General features: G+C 53.5%; 1 protein-coding gene across 13 annotated transcripts in view; it reads left to right on the plus strand.

Moving 5' to 3' along the window:
* The first annotated feature begins 3,170 nt into the window (after positions 1 to 3,170).
* Positions 3,171 to 20,126, plus strand: part of LOC149274971 (myotubularin-related protein 5-like) — a 42,977-nt gene continuing 26,021 nt past the window's right edge. For 6 of the 13 annotated variants that reach the window (XM_089505025.1, XM_089505029.1, XM_089505031.1 and 3 more), the window contains exons 1-6: positions 3,171 to 3,407; positions 11,798 to 11,883; positions 16,982 to 17,119; positions 17,254 to 17,472; positions 18,816 to 18,926; positions 19,681 to 19,707. In XM_089505025.1, coding sequence (XP_089361151.1) covers positions 3,350 to 3,407; positions 11,798 to 11,883; positions 16,982 to 17,119; positions 17,254 to 17,472; positions 18,816 to 18,926; positions 19,681 to 19,707 — 639 coding nt within the window. In that variant the 5' untranslated portion in view covers positions 3,171 to 3,349. Of the gene's footprint in view, positions 3,408 to 5,171; positions 5,345 to 11,797; positions 11,884 to 16,981; positions 17,120 to 17,253; positions 17,473 to 18,815; positions 18,927 to 19,680; positions 19,708 to 20,126 lie in introns of those variants that run through there. The other 7 variants (XM_089505027.1, XM_089505038.1, XM_089505035.1 and 4 more) reach the window with 4 other exon arrangements.

Genomic DNA, 20,126 nt, shown 5'->3' on the forward strand with positions numbered 1-20,126 from the left:
TAAGTCGTTCCTCATAGGGCATGGTTTCCAGACCCTTCACCATTGTAGTTGCCCTCCTTTAGACACATGGCTCCAGTTTCTCAGTGTCCTTTTTGAATTGTGGCGCCCAGAACTGGACACAATATTATTCCAGGTGGGGCCTGACCAGAGCAGAATACAGTGGCACTATGACTTCCCTTGATCTAGACACTATACTTTTATTGATGCAGCCTAGAATTGCATTGGCTTTTTTAGCTGCCGCATCGCACTGTTGACTCATGTTCAACTTGTGGTCTACTTGGACTCCTAGATCCCTTTCACACGTAGTTTCATTCAGCCAGGTGTCCCCCATAATCCTATATCTGTGCATTTTGTTTTTCTGCCTAAGTGCAATACCTTACATTTCTCTGTGTTGAATTTCATTTTGTTAGCTTTGGCCCAGCTTTCTAGTCTATTCAGGTCATTTTGAATCTTGATCCTGTCCTCTGGGGTATTAGCTATTCCCCCTAATTTGGTGTCATCTGCAAATTTGATAAGTATGCTCCCAATTCTGTCATCCAGGTCATTGATAAAGATGTTGAATAGCCCTGGGCCCAGGACAGAGCCCTGTGGGACCCCACTGGTCACTTCTCTCCAGGATGAAAAGGAGCCATTGTTGAGCACCCTTTGGGTTCGGCCGGTCAACCAATTACAGATCCATTTAACAGTTCCTTTGTCTAGCCCACATTTTACAAGCTTGTTTGCAAGTATGTCATGGGAAACCTTGTCAAAGGCCTTACTGAAATCAAGATATACTATATCCACAGCATTCCCTTCATCTACCAAGATGGTCATTTTATCAAAGAAAGAGATTAGGTTTGTCTGGCATGACTTCTTTCTCTGAAACCATGTTGACTTTTTGTGATGATGGCATTGCCTTCTAGATGTTCACAGACTCTCTGTTTAATGATCTGCTCCAGAATCTTTCCTAGAACTGATGTCAGACTAACTGGACGATCATTGTTGGGATCCCCTTTTTCCCCTTTTTGAAGATGGGGACAACGTTTGCCCTCCTCCATTCTGCTGGGATCTCTCCTGTTCTCCAGGAGTTTTCAAAGATGATTGCCAATGGCTCCGATATTACTTTTGCCAGTTCTTTTAATACCCTTGAATGGAGTTCATCTGGTCCCGGAGACTTAAATTCATTTAGATTAACAAGGTGTTCCTCTACTATCTCTTGACTTATTCTGTGCTGAAATTCCCCTATTCTGTCCTCTGCTCCATTATCCTCAGGTTGAGCCCCTTTTCCTTTTCTGAGAAGACTGAGGCAAAGAAGGTCTTGAGGAATTCTGCCTTTTCTCTGTCTCCTGTTAGCATTTTGCCATCTTCTCCACGCAGTGGCCCTACCGTTTCCTTCTTCTTCCTCTTGCTGCGGACATATCCAAAAAAGCCCTTTTTGTTCTTCTTAACCTCTCTAGCAAGCCTGAGTTCATTCTGCGCTTTAGCTTTTCTGACTTTACCCCTACACATGCCTGCTATTTCTTTGAATTCCTTTTTGTGATTTCCCCCTTTTTCCATTTCTTATACATCTTCCGTTTCAAACTCATCTCGGTTGAAAGTTCCTTAGTCATCCATCCTGGTTTCTTGAGACACCTCCCATTTTTCTTTCTCACTGGAACTGTTTGAAATTGTGCCTTCAGTATCTCCCTTTTGAGAAAGTCCCATCCGTCCTGAACTCCTTTATCTTTTAGTATTTCTGACCATGGAATCGCCCTCAATACTTCTCTAAGTTTACTGAAATCCGCTCTCCTAAAGTCTAGGATGCGTGTCTGACTCTGCCTGGCTTCTCCTTTCCATTGTATAACAAACTCCAGGAGAACATGGTCACTTCCACCTAAGGATCCCACCACTTGCACCCCATTAACCAAGTCATCCTTGTTGGTTAGGATCAGATCCAAAATAGCTGACCCCCTTGTTGCCTCTTCCACCTTTTGGACCATGAAATTGTCTTCCAGGCAAGTGAGGAATTTACTAGGCCTTGAGGATTTGGCTGAGTTTGACTTCCAGCAAATATCAGGGTAGTTGAAGTCACCCATCACTACTACATCTCTCCTTTCTGAGTGTGTGGTCATCTGTTCTAGAAAGATACCATCCAATTCCTCAGTCTGACATTTGATTGGGGGGTCTGTAGTAGACTCCCACCGTAACACCCTTGTTGTTTCCCTCCCCTTTGATTCTTATCCAGATGCTCTCCACCTGGCTTCCAGGATTGATGTCCAGGATCTCTTCACTGGTGTAAATATCTCTGACATATAGTGCTATTCCTCCTCCTTTCCTGTTTGGCCTATTGCTCTTAATAAGGTTATACCCCTCTATTTCCACATTCCAATCATGAGACTCATCCCACCAGGTTTCAGTGAGGCCTATTATTATTTCCTCTGATTGAAATCCATGGTGTTCGCTTTGGCCCAGCTTTCCAGTCTATTCAGGCCGTTTGGAACATCGTTCCTCTCCTCTGGAGCATTAGCTCTTCCTCCTAATTCGGTGCCATGTGAGAAGCATGCCTTTGATCCCTTCCTCCAAGTCCCTGCTAAAGAGGCCGAATAGCCGACCGGGCCCAGGACAGACCCCGCTGCACGCCCCACCGCCGGCCACTTCTCTCCAGCAGGAAGAGGAGCAACGGCGGAGCGACCTTGGGTTCCGCACCGCCTGCCCCACATTTCGCTCGGCGTCTGCGCGGTTGTTGCTCCGGAGAGAGAGGCCGAAGGCGGGAAGGGAGGGAGGAGGGAGGGCCCGGGGTCGAGAGGGGTGACATCGGCTGCGGCCCTGGACCGGAGGCTAGCCGCCTCCCAAGGACCGGCCTCCTCCTCCTCCTCCTCCTCCTCTCGGCTCTGCCTTAGGCCAAGGAAGGAGGCGGCGGCGGCGCCTCCGCGCGCCCTCACGTGACGTCACGCGCCTCAGGGAGGGAGGAGGGGCCGAGAGGGAGCCCCGCCCCAAACCCTCCCCTCGCCCGCTTCCGGCCGGGTGACGTAGGCGGTGGGCGGGGACTGGGCGGGAGAAGAGGCCTCTCCCCCGACTTCCGGAGTCCGCGGGAGAGGCAGAGGGAGGCGGCTCTTCTGCCGGGCGAGGGCCAATGGGAGCGCTCCCCGGCCCAGGAGCCGGCGCCGATTGGCTGCCCCGGCTGCGCGCCTGCGCCTGAGCGTCCGGGCCGGGGCTGGGCCTGTCCGCCCGGGCAAGATGGCGCTGGCGACGGCGGCCGAAAAGGCGGAGGCGGGCAGGGAGGCGGCGGCGGCGGCGGCCGGGCGGCCATGAGTTGGAGCGCCGCCGGCGGGAAACCGGAGGAAGAGCAGGAGGAGCAGAAGCCTTCGCCTTCGCCTCGCCCGCTTTGGGCATGGCCCGCCTCGCCGACTACTTCGTGGTGGTGGCCTTCGCCCCGGGGAAGCGCCCCGGTGAGTCCTGCGGGGGAGGCAGGCGGGCAGGGGAGGAGCGCGCGGCCTCCGCTCTCCGCTGCTGGGCCTCCTCTCCCTCTCCGTCCCCCGCCTCTTGGCCGAGAGCAGCAGAGCCCCAGGGGGCTCTCCGTCGTCCTCCGCTCCTTCGGGGCTGGAGGAGGAGAAGGAGGAGGAGGGAGGTCCAGGGGCCCGGGACGGAAGAGGCCCGGCCGGGAAGGCCCCTGCAGGCCCGCCGGAGCCCCGTCCACGCCCCGCCGAGAGAGAGGGCCGTCGCCGGGGCTCCCGGGGCCAGCAGCCTGCCCTCGCTGCCCTGAGGCCGGTGGCCCTGGGGCCGGGCCTTCTTGGCCCCTTGGTCCTTGCGGGGCCTCGGAGCAGAGGCCCCTGCCCCTCCTCCGCTTGGCTCTCCTGGAGCCTTCCCAGGGGTCGGAGGCCTCTGCCGCCTGGTCTTCAGCGACAACCTCCCGGACTCAGGCTGCCAGGGCTGGGCTTTCTCTCTGGGTCTTTGTGGCTCCCCCGAAGTGGCCCCGGCCGAGGAGGGCGCCCGAGGGAGGAGGCCCTTGGCTGCGGCAGAGGAAGCCAGAGCCAGGCTGACGGCCTGAGGCTGCTGCTGCCCAAGAGGGAGAAGGCGGGCCAGAGGCGCAGGGGCCCGGCCAAGGACGGAGACCACGGCCAGCCTCTCTGCCCAGCAGCTCTTGCTGTAGCTCAAAGCCATCGGCTCTGGACTCATGGGCAAGGGGCCCCTTTCTCTGGCAGCCCTGAAGGGAGTCCTCTTCTCTTCTCCAGCCCTAAAAGCCCTGGCATTGAACTGGGCCAGGTCTGCTCCTGGGAGCATCTCCAGGGGCACTAATACCCCAGAGGACAGGGTCAGAAGGACCGGGAAGCTGGGCCAAAGCTAACAGAATGAGCTTCGACAGGGAGAAATGTAAGGTGCTGCACTTAGGCAGGAAAAAGAAACGGCACAGAGATGGGATGATGGGGGACACCTGGCTGGATAGGGATGGCTTATACGTATGAAAGGGATCTAGGATCCAAGTAGAGCACAAGTTGAACATGAGCCAACCATGCGACGCGGCAGCTAAAAGGGCCAATGCGATATTAGGCTGCATCAATAGAAGCACAGTGCCACTCTATTCTAATAGGACATTGAGAAACTGGAGCCATGTGTCCAAAGGAGGGAGGCTCAAATGGTGAAGCTGGAGAAGAGAAGGTTAAGAGATGACATGAGAGCTTGAAGGGTGTCAGATTGAGGAGGAGGGAGGAAGCCTGTTTTCTGCTGCTCCAGAGAATGATTCCTTGGAGTTCTTTAAGCAGAGGCTGGATGGCCATCATCTGTTGGGGATTGAGAGTTCCTGCATGGCAGAAGGGTTGGACTGGATGGCCATTCTTGGGGTCTCTTCCAACTCTGGCAAAGAGAGGCACCTGGCCGGTTCCTGGTGAGCTGTTTCCATCAGTGTTGATGGTTTTGCCTCAATTTTCTGCCCCCCCCCCCATATCCCGTCTGGGGGGAGGGTTTTTGGGAGCCCCTGCAGCCACTAGGGAGGTCACCATCCAGCATGGTTGCCTTGCTGCGCCCCAGTATAGCAGTGGAAGATCCCAGTTTCCCTCTCACCGAGTGGCCCGCCCCCGTGACCCAGCCCCACAAAAGTTTGGAGGAAACGGTCATGATTTTTTGCTCCAACTGGGGAACAGCATTGCCCTTTTGTCTGCGGGGGGGGGGGGGGAGTGCGCCTGATCAGTTTGCTATGTTTATATACATCCCCACACCCTTTAGATGTTTAGCCCCCCCCAAGGCCTGGGAGGTGCCATTAGCCACTTCTGTTATTTGCCCCTCCTGCTTCCCCCCATTTAGGGCAAGTGGGCCCTTGGAGAGCAAAGCCAGCCTTGGGGCCACAAGAGAATGACCGCTGCAAGAGCCCTGGGGACACAGTGGTTCAAAGGTAAGTGCTGTGGCCCCTCACTCACAAACCATACGGTTGTGAGTTCAGTCCCAGCCAGGGCTCTTGCAGGGGCTCAGGGCCGACTCAGCCTGGCATCTTTCCGTAAGTCACTACAACGAGTCCCCAGCTTGTTGGGGGCAATGCGATGCTTACAGTTGCAAACTGCTTAGGGAGTGCTTGAGTGCACTTGCTGTTGCTCTTGCTCGGCCGGCCCTGGCTCACTGGAGCTGTTTTGGCTTACTCTGAGGAGCTTACTCTGAGAGAGGAGGAGAGGGCTGGATCCGGCCCTCAGCAGCCCAGGGACACAGTGCCCTCGTTGTTCTTTGGGAGGTCCGCTTTCTCTGTTGCCAGGTTGGGAGGGGACAGGATGGCCATTGTCCTGGTTGCTGACACGGGTTGCGCTGGACTGGAGTGGCTGGAGCTGTCCTCAGATGTGCATTTGCATACTGGGAGGAGGTCCTGGGAGAGTGGGGCACATTGTCTCTGGGGCCAGGGGGTCGCATGGGGGCAGGTGCACTCTGCAGGGGCCCCAGGCAGAGGCAGAGACCCTTTGGGGCGGGCGCAGGGCAATGCCAGCTGCCTTGCAAAGCTTGCAAAACCAGGGGTTGGGTGCAGGCTGCCCTGCCTGGTGCATTTTCCAGGTCCCTGGCAGGAAGGATTCCCAGGCCCACCCTTTCTGGACATGGGCTTTCTAGCCCAAGCGCAAAGGATGCTGGAGAGAGCACTCTGTGCATGGGCCTCCTGCTTTCACTTCCTGTTTGAGAGGCTCAGCAGACGCCTCGGTGTGACATGTCTGGAAGGGTGCAACTCTTTCCCACCCAGCCAGGGCAGCCTGCAATGGGGCAGCCCCCTGTGCCTGTGGCAGGCCACTCTGTGCATGGCGGCTGTTAGCTTTGGCCTCTGCACTCAGCCTGGTGCCACTGGGGTAGATGTGCGAAGGAAGGGCAGGAGGCAAGGGGAGCGCTTGGTTCGCTTCAGGGCTGCGGTCCCTGGGTGGCAGGCAGCCCCAGAAGGTCTTTAACCCATCTAAATAGACCAAAATACTCTCTCCTTTCACAACCATGTGCCCTGATTTTCTTCAGGCCCTTCATAGCCTTTGCATTCTTCTCTGAGCATATTCCAGTTTCTCAGTGTCCTCCTGAAATTGCAGTATTCGAAACTGCACCTTGTGGGATCTGCCCAGTGCCTATTTTGTGGGTGTGGGGCTTGCTGTTGGCCAGTAAAGACCTTATCATTCAGGCAGCCTTGAGGATCCTAGAATCAGTTGGAAGAGACCTCAGGGGCCACCCAGTCCAACTCCCCTTCTGCCATGCAGGAACTCACAATCAAAACACACCTGTGACAGATGGCCACCCAGCCTCTGTTTAAAAACAGCCTCCAAAGGAGACTTCACCACACTCTATTACTTTGTCAAACAGCTCTTAACCTCAAAAGGTTCCTCCAAATGTTGAGATGGAATCTCACTTCCTGTAGCTTCCATCCATTACTCTATTGGGTCCTATTCTCTGGAGCAGCCCCAGGCTAAACCTGCCCAGTTCCCTAAGTCTTTCCTCATAGGGCTCCATGGTTTCCAGGCCCTGCACCATTTTAGTTGCTCTCCTTTGGACACATGGCTCCAGTTTCACAATGTCCTTTTTGTATTGTTTTGCCCAGAACTGGACACAGCATTATTCCAGGTGGGGCCTGACCAAAGCAGAATACAGTGGCACTATTACTTCCCTTGATCTAGACACTAGACTTCTATTGATGCAGCCTAAAATCACATTGGCCTTTTTAGCTGCTGAATCACACTGTTCACTCATGTTCAACGTGTGGTTTACTAGGACTCCTAGATCCCTTTCACATGTTGTCTCCTTAAGCCAGGTGTCCCCCATGATCCTATATCTGTGCATCTTATTTTCCTGCCCTAAGTGCAATACCTTTACATTTCTCCCTGTTGAAGTTCATTTTGTTAGATTTGACCCAGCTTTCAAGTCTATTCAGGTCATTTTCAATTTTGATCCTGTCCTCTGGGACATTAGCTGCTATTCCTAATTTGGTGTCATCTGCAAATTTGATAAGTATGCCTTCTATTCCTACATCCAGTTCATTGATAAAGATGTTGAATAGCCCTGGGCCCAGGACAGAGCCCCACTGGACACCCCACTGGTCACTTCTTTCCAGGATGAAAAGGAGCCATGACTGACCACCCTTTGGGTTTGGCCGGTCAACCAATGACAAATCCATCTAACAGTTGCCTTGTCTAGCCCACATTTTAGAAGCTTGTTTGCAAGAATGTCATGGGAAACCTTGTCAAAGGCCTTACTGAAATCAAGATATACTATATCCACAGCATTCCCTTCATCTGGTCATTTTATCAAAGAAAGAGATTACATTTGTCTGGCATGACGTCTTTCTCTGAAACCCATGTTGACTTTCTCTGATGATGGCATTGCCTTCTAGATGTTCACAGACTCTGTTTAATGATCTGCTCCAGAATCTTTCCTGGGATTGATCTCAGACTAACTGGACGATAATTGTTGGGATCCTCTTTTTCCCCCTTTAAAGAGCCTTTAATAATCATAGAATCCTAGAGTTGGAAGGGACCCCAAAGGCCATCCAGTCCAACCCCCTTCTGCCATGCAGGAACTCATAACTCAAGCCCTCCCTGGGACAATGGCCATCTAGCCTGTGCTTAAAGGCCTCCAAGGAAGGAGATTCCACTTCCCTCCAAGGAAGGAGTGTGTTCCACTGTCGCACAGCCCTTACTGTATGGAAGTGCCTCCTAATGTTGAGGGGGTATCTCTTTTCCTGGAGCTTGCATCCATTGAGACTCTGGGTCCTGTTTTCTGGAGCAGCAGAAAACAAGCTGGGGGAGGCGCCTCTACTCTTTAATATGCTTTTACACTGTTTTAATGCTGCTGTTTGTCCAGTGATGCTATGGCACTGCTACTTTGACTCTCGTTCTGTCCCTGTTGTAGCTGTCTGGTGGACTGCCTCCACTCCCAGTCTAGTGATTAAGGTGGGATATGTGGCCTTTCGCAAGTGTACTGTCTGCTAAAGGCCAAGAATACTTTTCTTACACCCGATGATCAGCCAGGTGCTGCGGATCCATCCTGCATTTTTGCATTTCAATTTTCCCTTTCTCCTGCTCTGCAGGATTTTTTGTCTGTTTCTGTTGAAGTTCATGGCTGGTTTGGGCAGTTCTTCGCCCTGTTGTGCTTTCCCTAAACTATCCCCCACCCGTGCCACCCAACTTGGAACAGTATTGTCTGCACATTTGATGGATGTAGGGACCCTTACTTTTTTGTCCACCTGATTTGTTGTAAAGACGCTGGGTACTACTAGGCCCAGGCCTCATGGCTGCCCATACCGGTCAGTCCTCTGTCGATCTGTGAGCCCCCTTTGGGCACAACCACCTGCCAAGAACAAGTCACCCCACATTCTGCCATCTTGCCAGCTGGATGGTTTTGGATGATGCTTCGTTGCTCGCTCCTCTGAGTGGCAGAAGTCGGCGAAGGAGCGCGGGACCCCTTTCTCCCTGCAGAGCACATACTTGTCCTTGTCTCGTGACTGGCTCCGAGTGCCGGTTATGCTACCATCTATGCAGCAGCTGGTGCCTGTTACCTAGAAAGGCAGCAGTGCCGAGGGGCCAGAGGATAAGAACTCCAGATAGATGGTGCTGTGAGGGGCTTCCTTTCCTCCTGGCACTTTCTCTGGGCCATGGGGACAGGGCAGGAGATACGAAGGGTTTCCTAGAATCCTGAAATGGCACGGCAGGGCTGGAGATTTTACTCTATTCTCAAAATAACTCAGAATGGGAAACACAGAACTTTTGGGTGGACCATCGTCATCACAGTCTCTGAAGCCCCCCGCCCCTAGGATGTCCTCTCAGACATGGCAGCACCATAGGTTTGGGTTTGGCTAGGCACAAAAGTCCCGTTGGCTGCCCAGATCTTCCTGCGACACATCTTCTGGGATTTTAAAAACGTCCTCTCATGGAGCATTTCACTCATTCAGAAAAAGAAAATGCTTCATCTGATTCCCCCCCCCCCCATTTCCCTCCTTCCTACCACCCCAATTTTTCTCTCCCCCACCACCCCAAGGGGGACTTCATATCTCTGGACATGTGACTGAACTCTCAGCCGGAAAAGGTGGGCAATTGTTCCTGGGGCACTTTTCTCACCCCTGCCCCCCCCATGGGCCACACAGCATGTTTTCTGCACCTGGAAATAACATGAATACCCCTCTCTCTCTCTCTCTCTCTCTCTCTCTCTCTCTCTCTCTCTTTGTGGTAGATTGGAGGATAATAGAAGCAAAACTGCTGCATTGGAGGGAAATCCTGGGAGAAAAAGCTGAAAAAGCCCAAATTTATAATTAAAACAAAGTGTCCAGGGTTTTGGGGTGTTCTTAAGCTTTAAGGATGCTTGTGTGATCCACATTTTTCCCAATACACTAAACTTGTTCTCCCTGATCACTGCAGGATTGTGGGCTGGTGCGTGCGGATTGACCGCTCTTGTCTGGCTTCCATGATTCCTTGGGCAATATCAAAGAAGCATGGCCAATTGAGTCTTGTGGTCAGGGAGGAACCTGGAGTTGTAGGGGAACCCCCAGGGCCATCTAACTCATCCTTCTGCTGCTGTTGCTCTCTGGCATCCCTGGCACCCACCCACCCACTTCTGCTGAGAAGCCTCTGGCAGAGGAGAGTCCGCATGGGAAGGAAGCTGCCTGGTGCCCAGTTGGGGTGCTTACTTCCATGCTGCTCTCTTGGCCCAGAGAAGTAGCTCTCCATGGGGCTGGGCAGGGCATGACTTTGTCCCCCCTCCTCCCCAGCCTTGGCTGGAGATGCTGCTGCCTGCTCCTCTGCTGACCTGCTCTGTAGGAAAGGTGTTCTGGCAGCAAAAAGGGTCTCAAATGGTTGTGTGTCAGCAAAGGAGCATCACTTGCCAGTGCAAGCAGCGGCCGGATGGGACAGGCAGGAGGGCCTTGGCATGCCTGGGGGCTTCTGGGCCCCTTGGGGACAGGGAACTGAGGCCAGAAGGACCAGCCGAGTGGCTGGCTGGACCTGTGCTGGCCTGCTTCTGGTGACTGCATGAGAGGTGCATGGGACCAGGTTGAAGGCGAGAGCCTGGAGAGGAGACCTTTGGGGGCCAGTGTAAGTGTCCAGAATAGCTTAGCCTCTCACCTCTTGCTGCCTTTGGCATGTGGAGGCCACTGGTTCTCTCCTGCAAAGCCCAAGAAGCCACAGAGGCTCCTTAGGGTGAGCTTTTAAACGCAGCGGCCAGCTGTCCAGTTCCCTGAGCCAAGCTGGGAATTACACACCAAAGCCCAGCTATTCCTAGGCCACGCTGGACCAAAAAGGCTTCCCCCAACAGCCTGTCTGGCTTGTGCCAGTCTTCCTGGCTGACGGCCTTCCCCGAAGGCCTTGGGCAGGCCAGCAACCAGTAGGGCAAGCAGATCCAGGGTGCGGCGGACAAAACATGAGCGGGCTCCGGTGTCTGTGAGTTTACACCTGTTTGACAGAACTGGGAGGGTAGCTGGGTCAGAAAGTCCAGCTCTATTGCAGATGAGCAGATTCTGAGAAGCCAGACTGGCAAATGAAAGAGGGAGGTCATTTGAGGAATGCGCGCGGGGGGGGGGGGCACATACTTTCATAGTAGACAGGTGGGAATTTCTTGAAATTGGTGCATTGCTAATAATCTATTGGCATACCAGATAAAGTACTGATGATGATGATTTATTTATAGCCCACCCAATCACGAGGAATCTGGGCAGGTTACAGCCATAAAAATACAAAAATATAAAATACATAAAAATAAAAATACACTCTGTGAAGTCAAAGGCTTTCATGCCTGGCATCCATAGTTTTTTGTGGGTTTTTCGAGCATGGCCACATAGCCCTAAAACCCACAAAACACTATAAAAATACACTCTTCTTCTTGAGGGAGATGGGCCAGCCTTTTCGCTCCCTCCCAGACCAGAAGTGGTTTTTCAAAGCCTTCTTGGCAACGGTAGCAAACTTAGCTGGATGAGTAATTCATTCTTTGCGTAAGCCTTTCTTTTAATAACCCTTTCTTCAAGGATTTCCCTATGCCTTGATGCTTCCACATCAAGGGGCAAGATACAGGGGGGCAGGCACCATGTGCCATGCATGGTCAGTGAAGGCAGAAGGGTGCAGTCAGGCCCCAGTCCCAGCTCCTTAACTGGAATAGCCATGTGGTCTGCCAGAAGCCCCCATCCATCTTCACCAGTCCCCCAACTGGTCACTGATCCCGGCCTCTTCACGGAGGGGGAGAAGAGCTTGGGGGACCTTGTGGGGTCCTCTCCCTGCTCCCTGGGCTTGGCAGGGTGCTGAGAGCCTTCTCTGCCCTGGAGCCCCTCAAGAGGAGCTGGGGAGCTCCAGGGCTGGAGATGATGGAGGACAGGGCCAGAGAATGGTGGTATAGTGCATGTTCCTTTTCTCTTGAACTGCAGGGAGCACTGACGGCCAGGGACAGATACTCCAGCGCTTTCCGGAGAAGGACTGGGAGGACAACCCTTTCCCCCAGGGCATTGAACTGGTGAGTCGGCTGCACATGGGTGGAGTGCGTGAGTTGAGTATGTTGGTCTCTGGCCGGCCAGCCAGCCAACCCACCATCCTTCCCAACTTCCTCAAGCCCTCCTGAAGTGCAGGAGAATCAGGGACAGCACCTGTGCACATGAGGCTCCGTTGGATGGGCAAAATGTCCAGTGGTGCTGTATGCAGGTGTACACACAAGTGTGCTTCTAGGAAAGGTTTCAAGTGTGCAGCTTCCCTGCCACTTTTGTGGAGCTTTATAGGGGCAGGTCTCAAGATGATGTAGGCCTCCTTCCGTTCCTCGCCTTTTCATTTAGCACTAGGAATATTTTTTCCTTCATCTGCTGAGGAATGGCTGAGGTGCCATGCAGACAACGCAAACAGTGGTGTGAAGAGCCCTTGGCCGAGAAAGAAGCATCCAGACTCCCTCTCGCTGCATCTTCCTCTGTGCTGCTTGGGCCCCTTTGCATGCCATTACGCCATTGCCACCACTGTTTGCGTTGTCTGCAATTTCTGCTCTGTTGTGCACTTCATAGTTTATCATAGAATTGTAGAATTGGAAGAGACCACAAGGGCCCTGATCCAGTCCAACCCCTTTATTCTGCCATGCAGGAAATCTCAATCAAAGCATCCCCAACAGAGAGCCATCCAGCCTCTTTAAAGACCTCCAAGGAAGGAGACTCCTCTACACTCCGAAGAAGGAGTGTGTTCCACTGTCGAACAGCCCTTACTCTCAGGAAGTCCCTCCTAATGTTGAGCTGGAATCTCTTTTCCTGCAGCTTGCATCCATTGTTCCTGCTCCTGTTCTCTGGAGCAGCAGAAAACAAGCTTGCTCCCTCCTCAGTATGACATCCCTTCAAATATTTAAAAAGGGTTTGGAGTCTGTCACAAAGCAGTATACAGTCCAAAACCTACCTGCAGCAGGATTGTTGTTAGTCCTGATCAGTCTCTTCCACTTCTCCCAAAAGACCAACACAAAACAAGATATATAACGGAAATATTTAAAACCAGTTCTGAAATTATAAGGCAGGGGTAGGCAACCTTTTTGAGCCGGGGGCCGGGTTCCTGTCCCTCGGACAACTGGGGGGCCGAAGCAAAAATAGATAGATAGATAGATAGATAGATAGATAGATAGATAGATAGATAGAAAATAGAGTTATTCTAGCCCAGTGATGGTGAACCTTTTTGAAGCTGAGCGCCCAAACTCAAAGGTATCTCTTCACTGGGTGGCACTGGGTGCCAGGGGCGGGACTTCCTCCCTCTGGGGGGCGGGACTTCCTCCCTCTGGGGGCAAGGCTTCTGGGGAGGGGCATCTGCCCTCTGGGGAGCAGGACCTCTGCCTTCTGGGGGTGGGACTTCCAGGTAAAAACCCAAGGCACACTCTCTCAGCCTCAGACTAGCAATAATAAATCCCCCTGATGAAATTTGCCAGGAAAACCACATAATATTTTCTGCTTAGGGTTCACCATAAGTTGGAAGCAACTTGTAGGCACCATACACACACGTCACACTCTCTCAGCCTTCAGCAAACCCAAACCTCATGTGAAGAAAATCAGGGTTGCCCTAAGTTGGGAAAGACTTGAAAGCACACAAAAATAGAGGCAAGTCACACTCTCTCAGCCTCAGAGGATGCCATAGCAAAAAGGGAAAAAATACTTATAAAGCCTTGTCAAGAAAACCCTTAGGTCACAGTAAGTCAGAAACAACCACAATCCTGCTCAAAATCAGGGATCTTTTGGACAGCCTCCTGGACAGAAAAGCCGCATATAAACCAAATAAAATAAATAAAATACAAACAAATAAATAAATTCCTGTTGGTTATTCCCAACTAAGGAAAAAAAAACATTCAATCAATTGCTGAATGAATAGTGAATGAACGAGTAGGATTCCATCAATTCAGTGGCTCTAATGTAGGCTGCAACTACACTGTAGAAGTAACGTTGTTTGAGACCACCTTAACTGCCATGGCTCCATCCTACAGAATCCTGGGATTAGTAGTTCTATGAGGCACCAGCACTCTTTTGCAGAGAAGACCAAAGTAAAACTACAAATCCCAGGACTCCATAGGATGGAACTACAGCACTTAAAAATTGGTGTCACACTGGATTAGTTCTACAATGTAGAATAGAGGATGATAAAAAGGAACCAACATAGTGGTTTGACCATTGGACAACTTTGTAGACTGGGGTTCTCATCCCAGCTTGGTCATGGAAACCCACTGGCTCACTCTCTCTCAGCCTCAAGGGATGGCAAGGGCAAACCTCCTCTAAAGAAAATGGCCAAAAAAACCCCACTATAGGGTTGCCACATAGGTCAGAAAGGACTTGAAGGCACACAACTACATAACAACAACAACAATCCTACAGCTCCCCCTTGGACGTAGTGGGGCACAGTCTGCCCCAATACACACACACACACACACACAAATACATACACACACATCTCTTTATATATAACTCTCTCCAAGGAAACCCCATGAAACCCACTGGGAGACCTTGGGAAAATCACACTCTCTCAGCCTCAGAGGGAGACATTGGCAAACTTCCTTTGGACAAACTCACCAAAAAACTTTGTGCCAGGGTTGGAAATAGACTGAAGGTGTACAGCAGCAGCAGCAGCAACAACAACCTCCTCACCACCAACAGAGAGCTGGAGGGGGAGGAGAGTGGAGGCACACAACTACATAACAACAACAACCCTTTACAGCTCCCCCTTAGACCTAGTGTGCAGAGTCTGTCTCATATATACATACATACACACCTACTCACTCATATATACACTCACACATTCATGCCCACCCACACATATATACACAGAAACACACATGCATACATCCACACCCACACATATGTGTGTGTGTGTGTGTGTGTGTGTCCCACACATACACATATATACACCAACACATCTATTTATATATAATACACACACTCTCACACACATGCACACCCACCCACAGATATATACATATAGATATAAACTGGAAACAACTTGCAGGCATACAACAACAAGCATTTTAAAAGCACAGAAGATACAGAGAGGCAGCATGGTTCAGTGGTTTGAGTTGTGTGCTTGGAGACCAGAGTTTGAAGCCCTGCTTATCCATGGAAACCCACTTGGTGCTCTTGGGCAAGCCACACTCTCTCAGCCTCAGGAAGAATCATGATAAACCTACTCTGAAAAACTTTGCCAAGGAACCTCCATGATAGGTTCACCTTAGAGATGCTATTGTTCAAAACAACTTAAAGGCACATGACAACAACAACCCTCTCTGCCCTTGAAAGTTTGAATCTCCACTGGGTTCCCTCTTGGGAAAATCACACTCTCTCAGCCTCAGGAGAAGACAGTGGCAAAGGCAAAAAAAAATCCCCTCTGAGGCCCAAAACATAAAGCAGAAATAATCCAGTTTGAGCCTGCTTTAACTGCCCTGGATCAATGCTAGGGGATTCTGGGAACTGTAGTTTCATGAGACATTTAGCCTCTGGCAGAGAGCTCTGGTGCCACAATAAACTACAATTTCCAGGATTCCTTAGCACTGAACTAAGGCAGTTAAAGCGGCCTCAAAGTGGGTTATTTCTGCAAAGTGTGTTTTGGACCTAAAAGCCCCATGATAGTTTTGCCTCAAGGTCTCCATAAGTTGCAAATGGAGGCACACAACAACAATAACAACAACCACCACGTGGCTGCCTTCTCTCTCCTACTCTTACTCAAAGGAGGGGAAGCAGGGAGGGGAAGAAAAGTGGGGCCAGAGCTTTTGTGTGTGTGAGACAGAGAGAGAGAAGGAGAGAGTTGGAAGCAAACTCTCGGGAGAGAAGGGTAGAGGAGGCTGGAGGAAGAGGAAAGCAGAAAAAAACAGAGGAGAAAGAGGACAAGGAAGGAAGGGGAAGGCAGGGGTTTCCCTTCCTTCTTTCTCCTCTGTTTTTTCTCTGCCTTCCTCCCGCCCCCGCGGGAACTTCTGAGAGGGGGAAAAGGCGCCTGCAGCAGCAGCAGCAGCAACAGCAAAGAAGAAGAAGCGCGCCTTTTGCACCCAAGTCCCTGAGGACGGTGGTTTCCCACCTTGCTTTGCCTCTTGCTTTGGGGAAAAGGACGAGGGGGACTCCTGCCTTCTTCTCCTCAGGCCCGCGGCTGTGGAGCAACTGAGGGCTTGGGGAAAAGGACAAGGGGACCCCTGCCTCCCTCTCGCCAGGCCCGTGGCTCTGCAGCAACCACAGGCTTGGGGAAAAGGACGAGGGGGACCCCCGCCTCCCTCTCGCCAGGCCCGCGGCCCCACAGCCTCTCCCCACCCCCTGGGAAGGCCGAAGCCTTCTCACAGGGCGGGGGGAAGGAGGGCGCCGGCGGCAAACGCCGCTGATTGGCGGGTTTGCCAGCGGCCCCAGAGGTTCCCCCCGCCCCCTGGGAAGGCCGAAGCCTTCTCACAGGGCAGGGGGAAGGAGGGCGCTGGCTGCGGCAATCGGCGGCAGGGCCAGCCTGGGGCCGCTCTGACGGTCTCCGCGGGCCGGATCCGGCCCGTGGGCCGTAGGTTGCCGATGCCTGTTATAAGGCTTTTAAGAGAGAATAATGCCATAAGCTGGAGCCAGGCTGACCTCCTTCCTGTGGAAGGGAGCTCCTCCATCAAGGCTCTGCCTCCTGCGCTTGCCATTCCAGCCTCTTGGGACCTCTTTAGGAGACTCAGATTTTGGGGCAGAGAGAGGGAAGGAGGTGCCCCTCAGCTCCCTGACTGCTCCAAGTCAGCCTTCTCCCCAGTGGTTCAAAAGGCCTCTGGGGGTACCTGCCGGCAGACGTCGCCCCTGCCCCTGCCTAGCTTCCTCTCCACCCTCCTGGCGCAGTCATTCCCTCAGAGTCTGTGGGTCTGGGAGGCCAAGCAGTGTGGGGCACGCTGCCCCCTCCCCTGGTGGGAGGCATGGGGAAATGGTTGCTTCATCACCACCACCCCGGCGCTGTGCCCGTAGTGATGAGGGGTGGGTGACCATTGGGTCATCCCTGATGAGGGAATGGAGGGGGAGGAAGGTCTTCCCTTGGGGGCGGGCTGCGTGCCCCTTCTGGTTATGGCGGGAATAGCCCTCCTGCTCAGCTTGATGCCAATAGCTCACCCCGGTCTCTTGCAGTTCTGCCAGCCAAGTGGGTGGCAGCTCTTCCGCGAGAGAAATCCTCCCACCTTCTTCATCGCGGTCCTGACAGACATCAATTCGGAACGACATTACTGTGCCTGCTTCACATTTTGGGAGGCCATTGAGAGGTCCCAGGTAAGGGGCAGGGGGGGTGGGTGGCAGTGGGACAGAGTCCCCTTCCTGGCAGGGGCAACAGGGAATGTCAAAGTGAGCCCCATTGCTGCCTCAGCCTCCTGTGGGGAGAGTAGACACACTCCTCTCCCTCTCAGGTGGGTCAGGGGCTATGGATGGGCAGCTCTGGCAGAACCGCGGAGCCTTTTCTCTCCCGGCAGCTTCAGAATCGTTTGCAGAAAGAGGAAGAGGAAGAAGAAGTGGAGGAAGAAGAAGAGGAAGAGGAGGAAGTGGCCGCCCCAGTCCAGCCAACTCAGCTCTTTGCCCCCAAGAGTTTGGTGCTTGTGTCCCGACTGGACCACGCAGAGGTGTTTCGGGTAAGGGGTGCCAGCGGAGCGGTGGAGCTGGCATGAGGAAGGGGCAAAGCTGGTGCCACAGGGAACCTGCCCTCCGGAGCGCCTTTTATCTCGGGTGGCTTTATAGCTGTGCTGCTAAAGGGACAGAGGGTGCATCCTGTCCCAAACTGCCCAAGGTTTACAAGGCCGCCACTCCCAGGAGTAGTTGCCAAAGGCACTGGCGCTTTGTGGAAGAGGGGGTGAGTGGTGGTCCCAACGGAGGAGAAGCACAGGAGATGCATTTGGGGGGGGGGGGTGGTTGGAGTTTGCCTTCTTCCATTTCAGAATATCTTTTCCAACCGTGTGATTCTGTGGTTCCCTTTTGCTCCCCCTGGCATCTCCTCCTCACACTCTGAGCTGTGGGGAAGTGTCTGGGGTGCTCCCAGGCCTTCCATCTTGACCGTGTCAGTAAGAGGGGACACCAGGGACCAGGGCTGCCTTCACCTCATAAGAGGGCCCCCCCGATACTCCTGTGAGTCAGGTGGGGCCCCTTGAGAGCAGGGCTGCTTGGATTGTGTTAGTCCATGCGTTTCAGGGGCTCAGCTTTTGAAACATGTAAGGATGGTGATATTGTGTGCCATATTGTTGTGTGTTGTGGCTTATGGGGCTCCCTCCCATCACAAGGAGCCCAAGCCATGCCCCAGTTGTGCAAACGTCGCTAGGCACCTCCGTCCATGACACGGAGAGCCATTGCAGGGGAGGCCCTGTCCTTTAGCCATCCATGTTTTTGAGGCAGACCTTTGCCACCCGGTTCCTAAATGCAGCTCTGCACAGGCTTTTCCCTTTGGGATGGTAACCCAGGAGTCGAAAAGGGGTGGCTCCCCCACCTACTCCCGCAGCCCCTGAGGTTGGTCCTAGCCCTACAATGTGGAGCTACCCACTCGCCTGCATGTGATTGGGGCAGCCTGGGTAGCAGTCTGGGTCCTCTGTGGGGGGCTGCTTGAGGCGGCCGGCACTGACTGGTCCCAGGAACTCTACTGGCAGTCTGTCCTTCCCAGCAGACTGAACCTGAATGCTTGAATGCATTGAGAGCCACAGGAGGGAGAGGCCACTCACCCCTTTCCTGCCTGTCATAGGCCGCTGTCCCTGGCAGTATCCCCTGGGGGCTCCTGGGGCTCCTACCTGGCCTTCCCCTCCCCTGCACCCCAGCAGTGGCTCAGGCCCTCGGTCGGGGAGTCCTGATTCCTGACAGTCAAATCCCTGCTAGGAGCTCTGCGGTTGTTGTGGAAGCAGCGATGGCGGCACCTGCTTCTGGGACCCCTGTACCCCTGGGAACAGCAGAGAATAACAGCATCTCCCATTCCCCCCCCCCCCTTTCACTCCAGAACTGCCTTGGCCTGATTTACACCATCTACGTGGACGGACTGAGCACCTCCTTGGAGACGGTCATCGGGAACCTCCTGACCTGCAGCATCCCCATCACGGGGGGCTCCCAGGTGGGTTCCTGCTTCCATATGGGCCCCCAGCATTGGCATCCCCACGCCAAGGGCAGGATTGCTGAGGGGTGCAGGGGTCAGGACACCCCTCTTTTCCCTCTGTAATGCACCCTCGGCATCACCAGCAGCTTGAACTCGGTAAGGGATGTGAGGGTAGGAGGTGGCGGAAGATGGCTGCCAGATTGCTTCTCCATCCTCTGTCCTTGGCAGTAGTCCCTGTTGTGGGGTGGTCCTGTCCGGGCTGCAGCTGGCCCTCTTCTCTCTGCTGCCGCTGCTACCCCCAATTTTGAATCCATGCCTCCGCCAAAGGGTGCCTGGTGGCCTTGTTTGTGTGTTGCTGCGTGGCACAGTGGTGGAAACTCGTGGCCATGCCAGCTGGCCTGCTTGCCCACTCTCTCCTCAGCTCTTTCCCTCCTGCCCCAGAGCATCCTCCTGGGAGGGATCCAGAAGGACCCTCATGTCTGTCTGCCTGTCTATCTGCAGGGAGGGAGTTGGTGCAAAGCTGGAGACATCCTGTTTCTGTGTCCTGTGTGTGCAGTGACTGGCCAGCAGGCCCTCTGTCCCTCCGTCCGTCCCTTTGTGCTTGTTCTCCTACACTGTGTCAAGGCCTGCATGCCTGCTCCTGCCTCCGCCTCGTGCTGTTGGCTTTTTGGGCCCTGCTCCATGCGCTTGGCTCTGCCTCTTGCTCAGCCCTCTGCCTGGGTTGCGCTGTGTTTCTAATTGACTGTGCTGTTTCTGTCTGTCTCTATCTCAGCCTGACACGGAGGACGAAGGAGGAGCGGTACGCACACCTTTTCTCTCCTGGGGGCTGCCTCCTCCTCTGTGGGGCAGCGAGGCGGAGGAGGCTTTGGGGGGCTCAAGAGGCTTCCGCCTGTCTTACCCTCCCAAGAGTGACCTGTGTGCAGATGCCTATTCCCCCTTAGTGTGGCTGTGTGTGTGTGTGTTTTGTGGCCAGAGAGGGAAGGAAAGCAATGAAGAGGGAGGGAGTTTTGCGTATGGGTGTATTTCCTGTGTCTGGGGCGGGGGAACCCACATGCAAGCGCTGGCCCTTCTCTCTGTCAGCCTAGCACCTGCTGCTTCTAATCTGGGCGACAGAGGCTGCTTCACATGTGAACTTTTTAAAAAAAAACAAAATTGGCTGGGGCAAATAAAATCCAGAAGCAGCCAGAGACTCTTGTGAGCCGACCATCCGTCCGTCCA

This window comes from Sceloporus occidentalis, unplaced genomic scaffold (genome assembly GCF_023333645.1).
Source record: "Sceloporus occidentalis isolate IW3139 unplaced genomic scaffold, rSceOcc1.0.p SCAF_307, whole genome shotgun sequence".
NCBI classification, from domain to species: domain Eukaryota; kingdom Metazoa; phylum Chordata; class Lepidosauria; order Squamata; family Phrynosomatidae; genus Sceloporus; species Sceloporus occidentalis.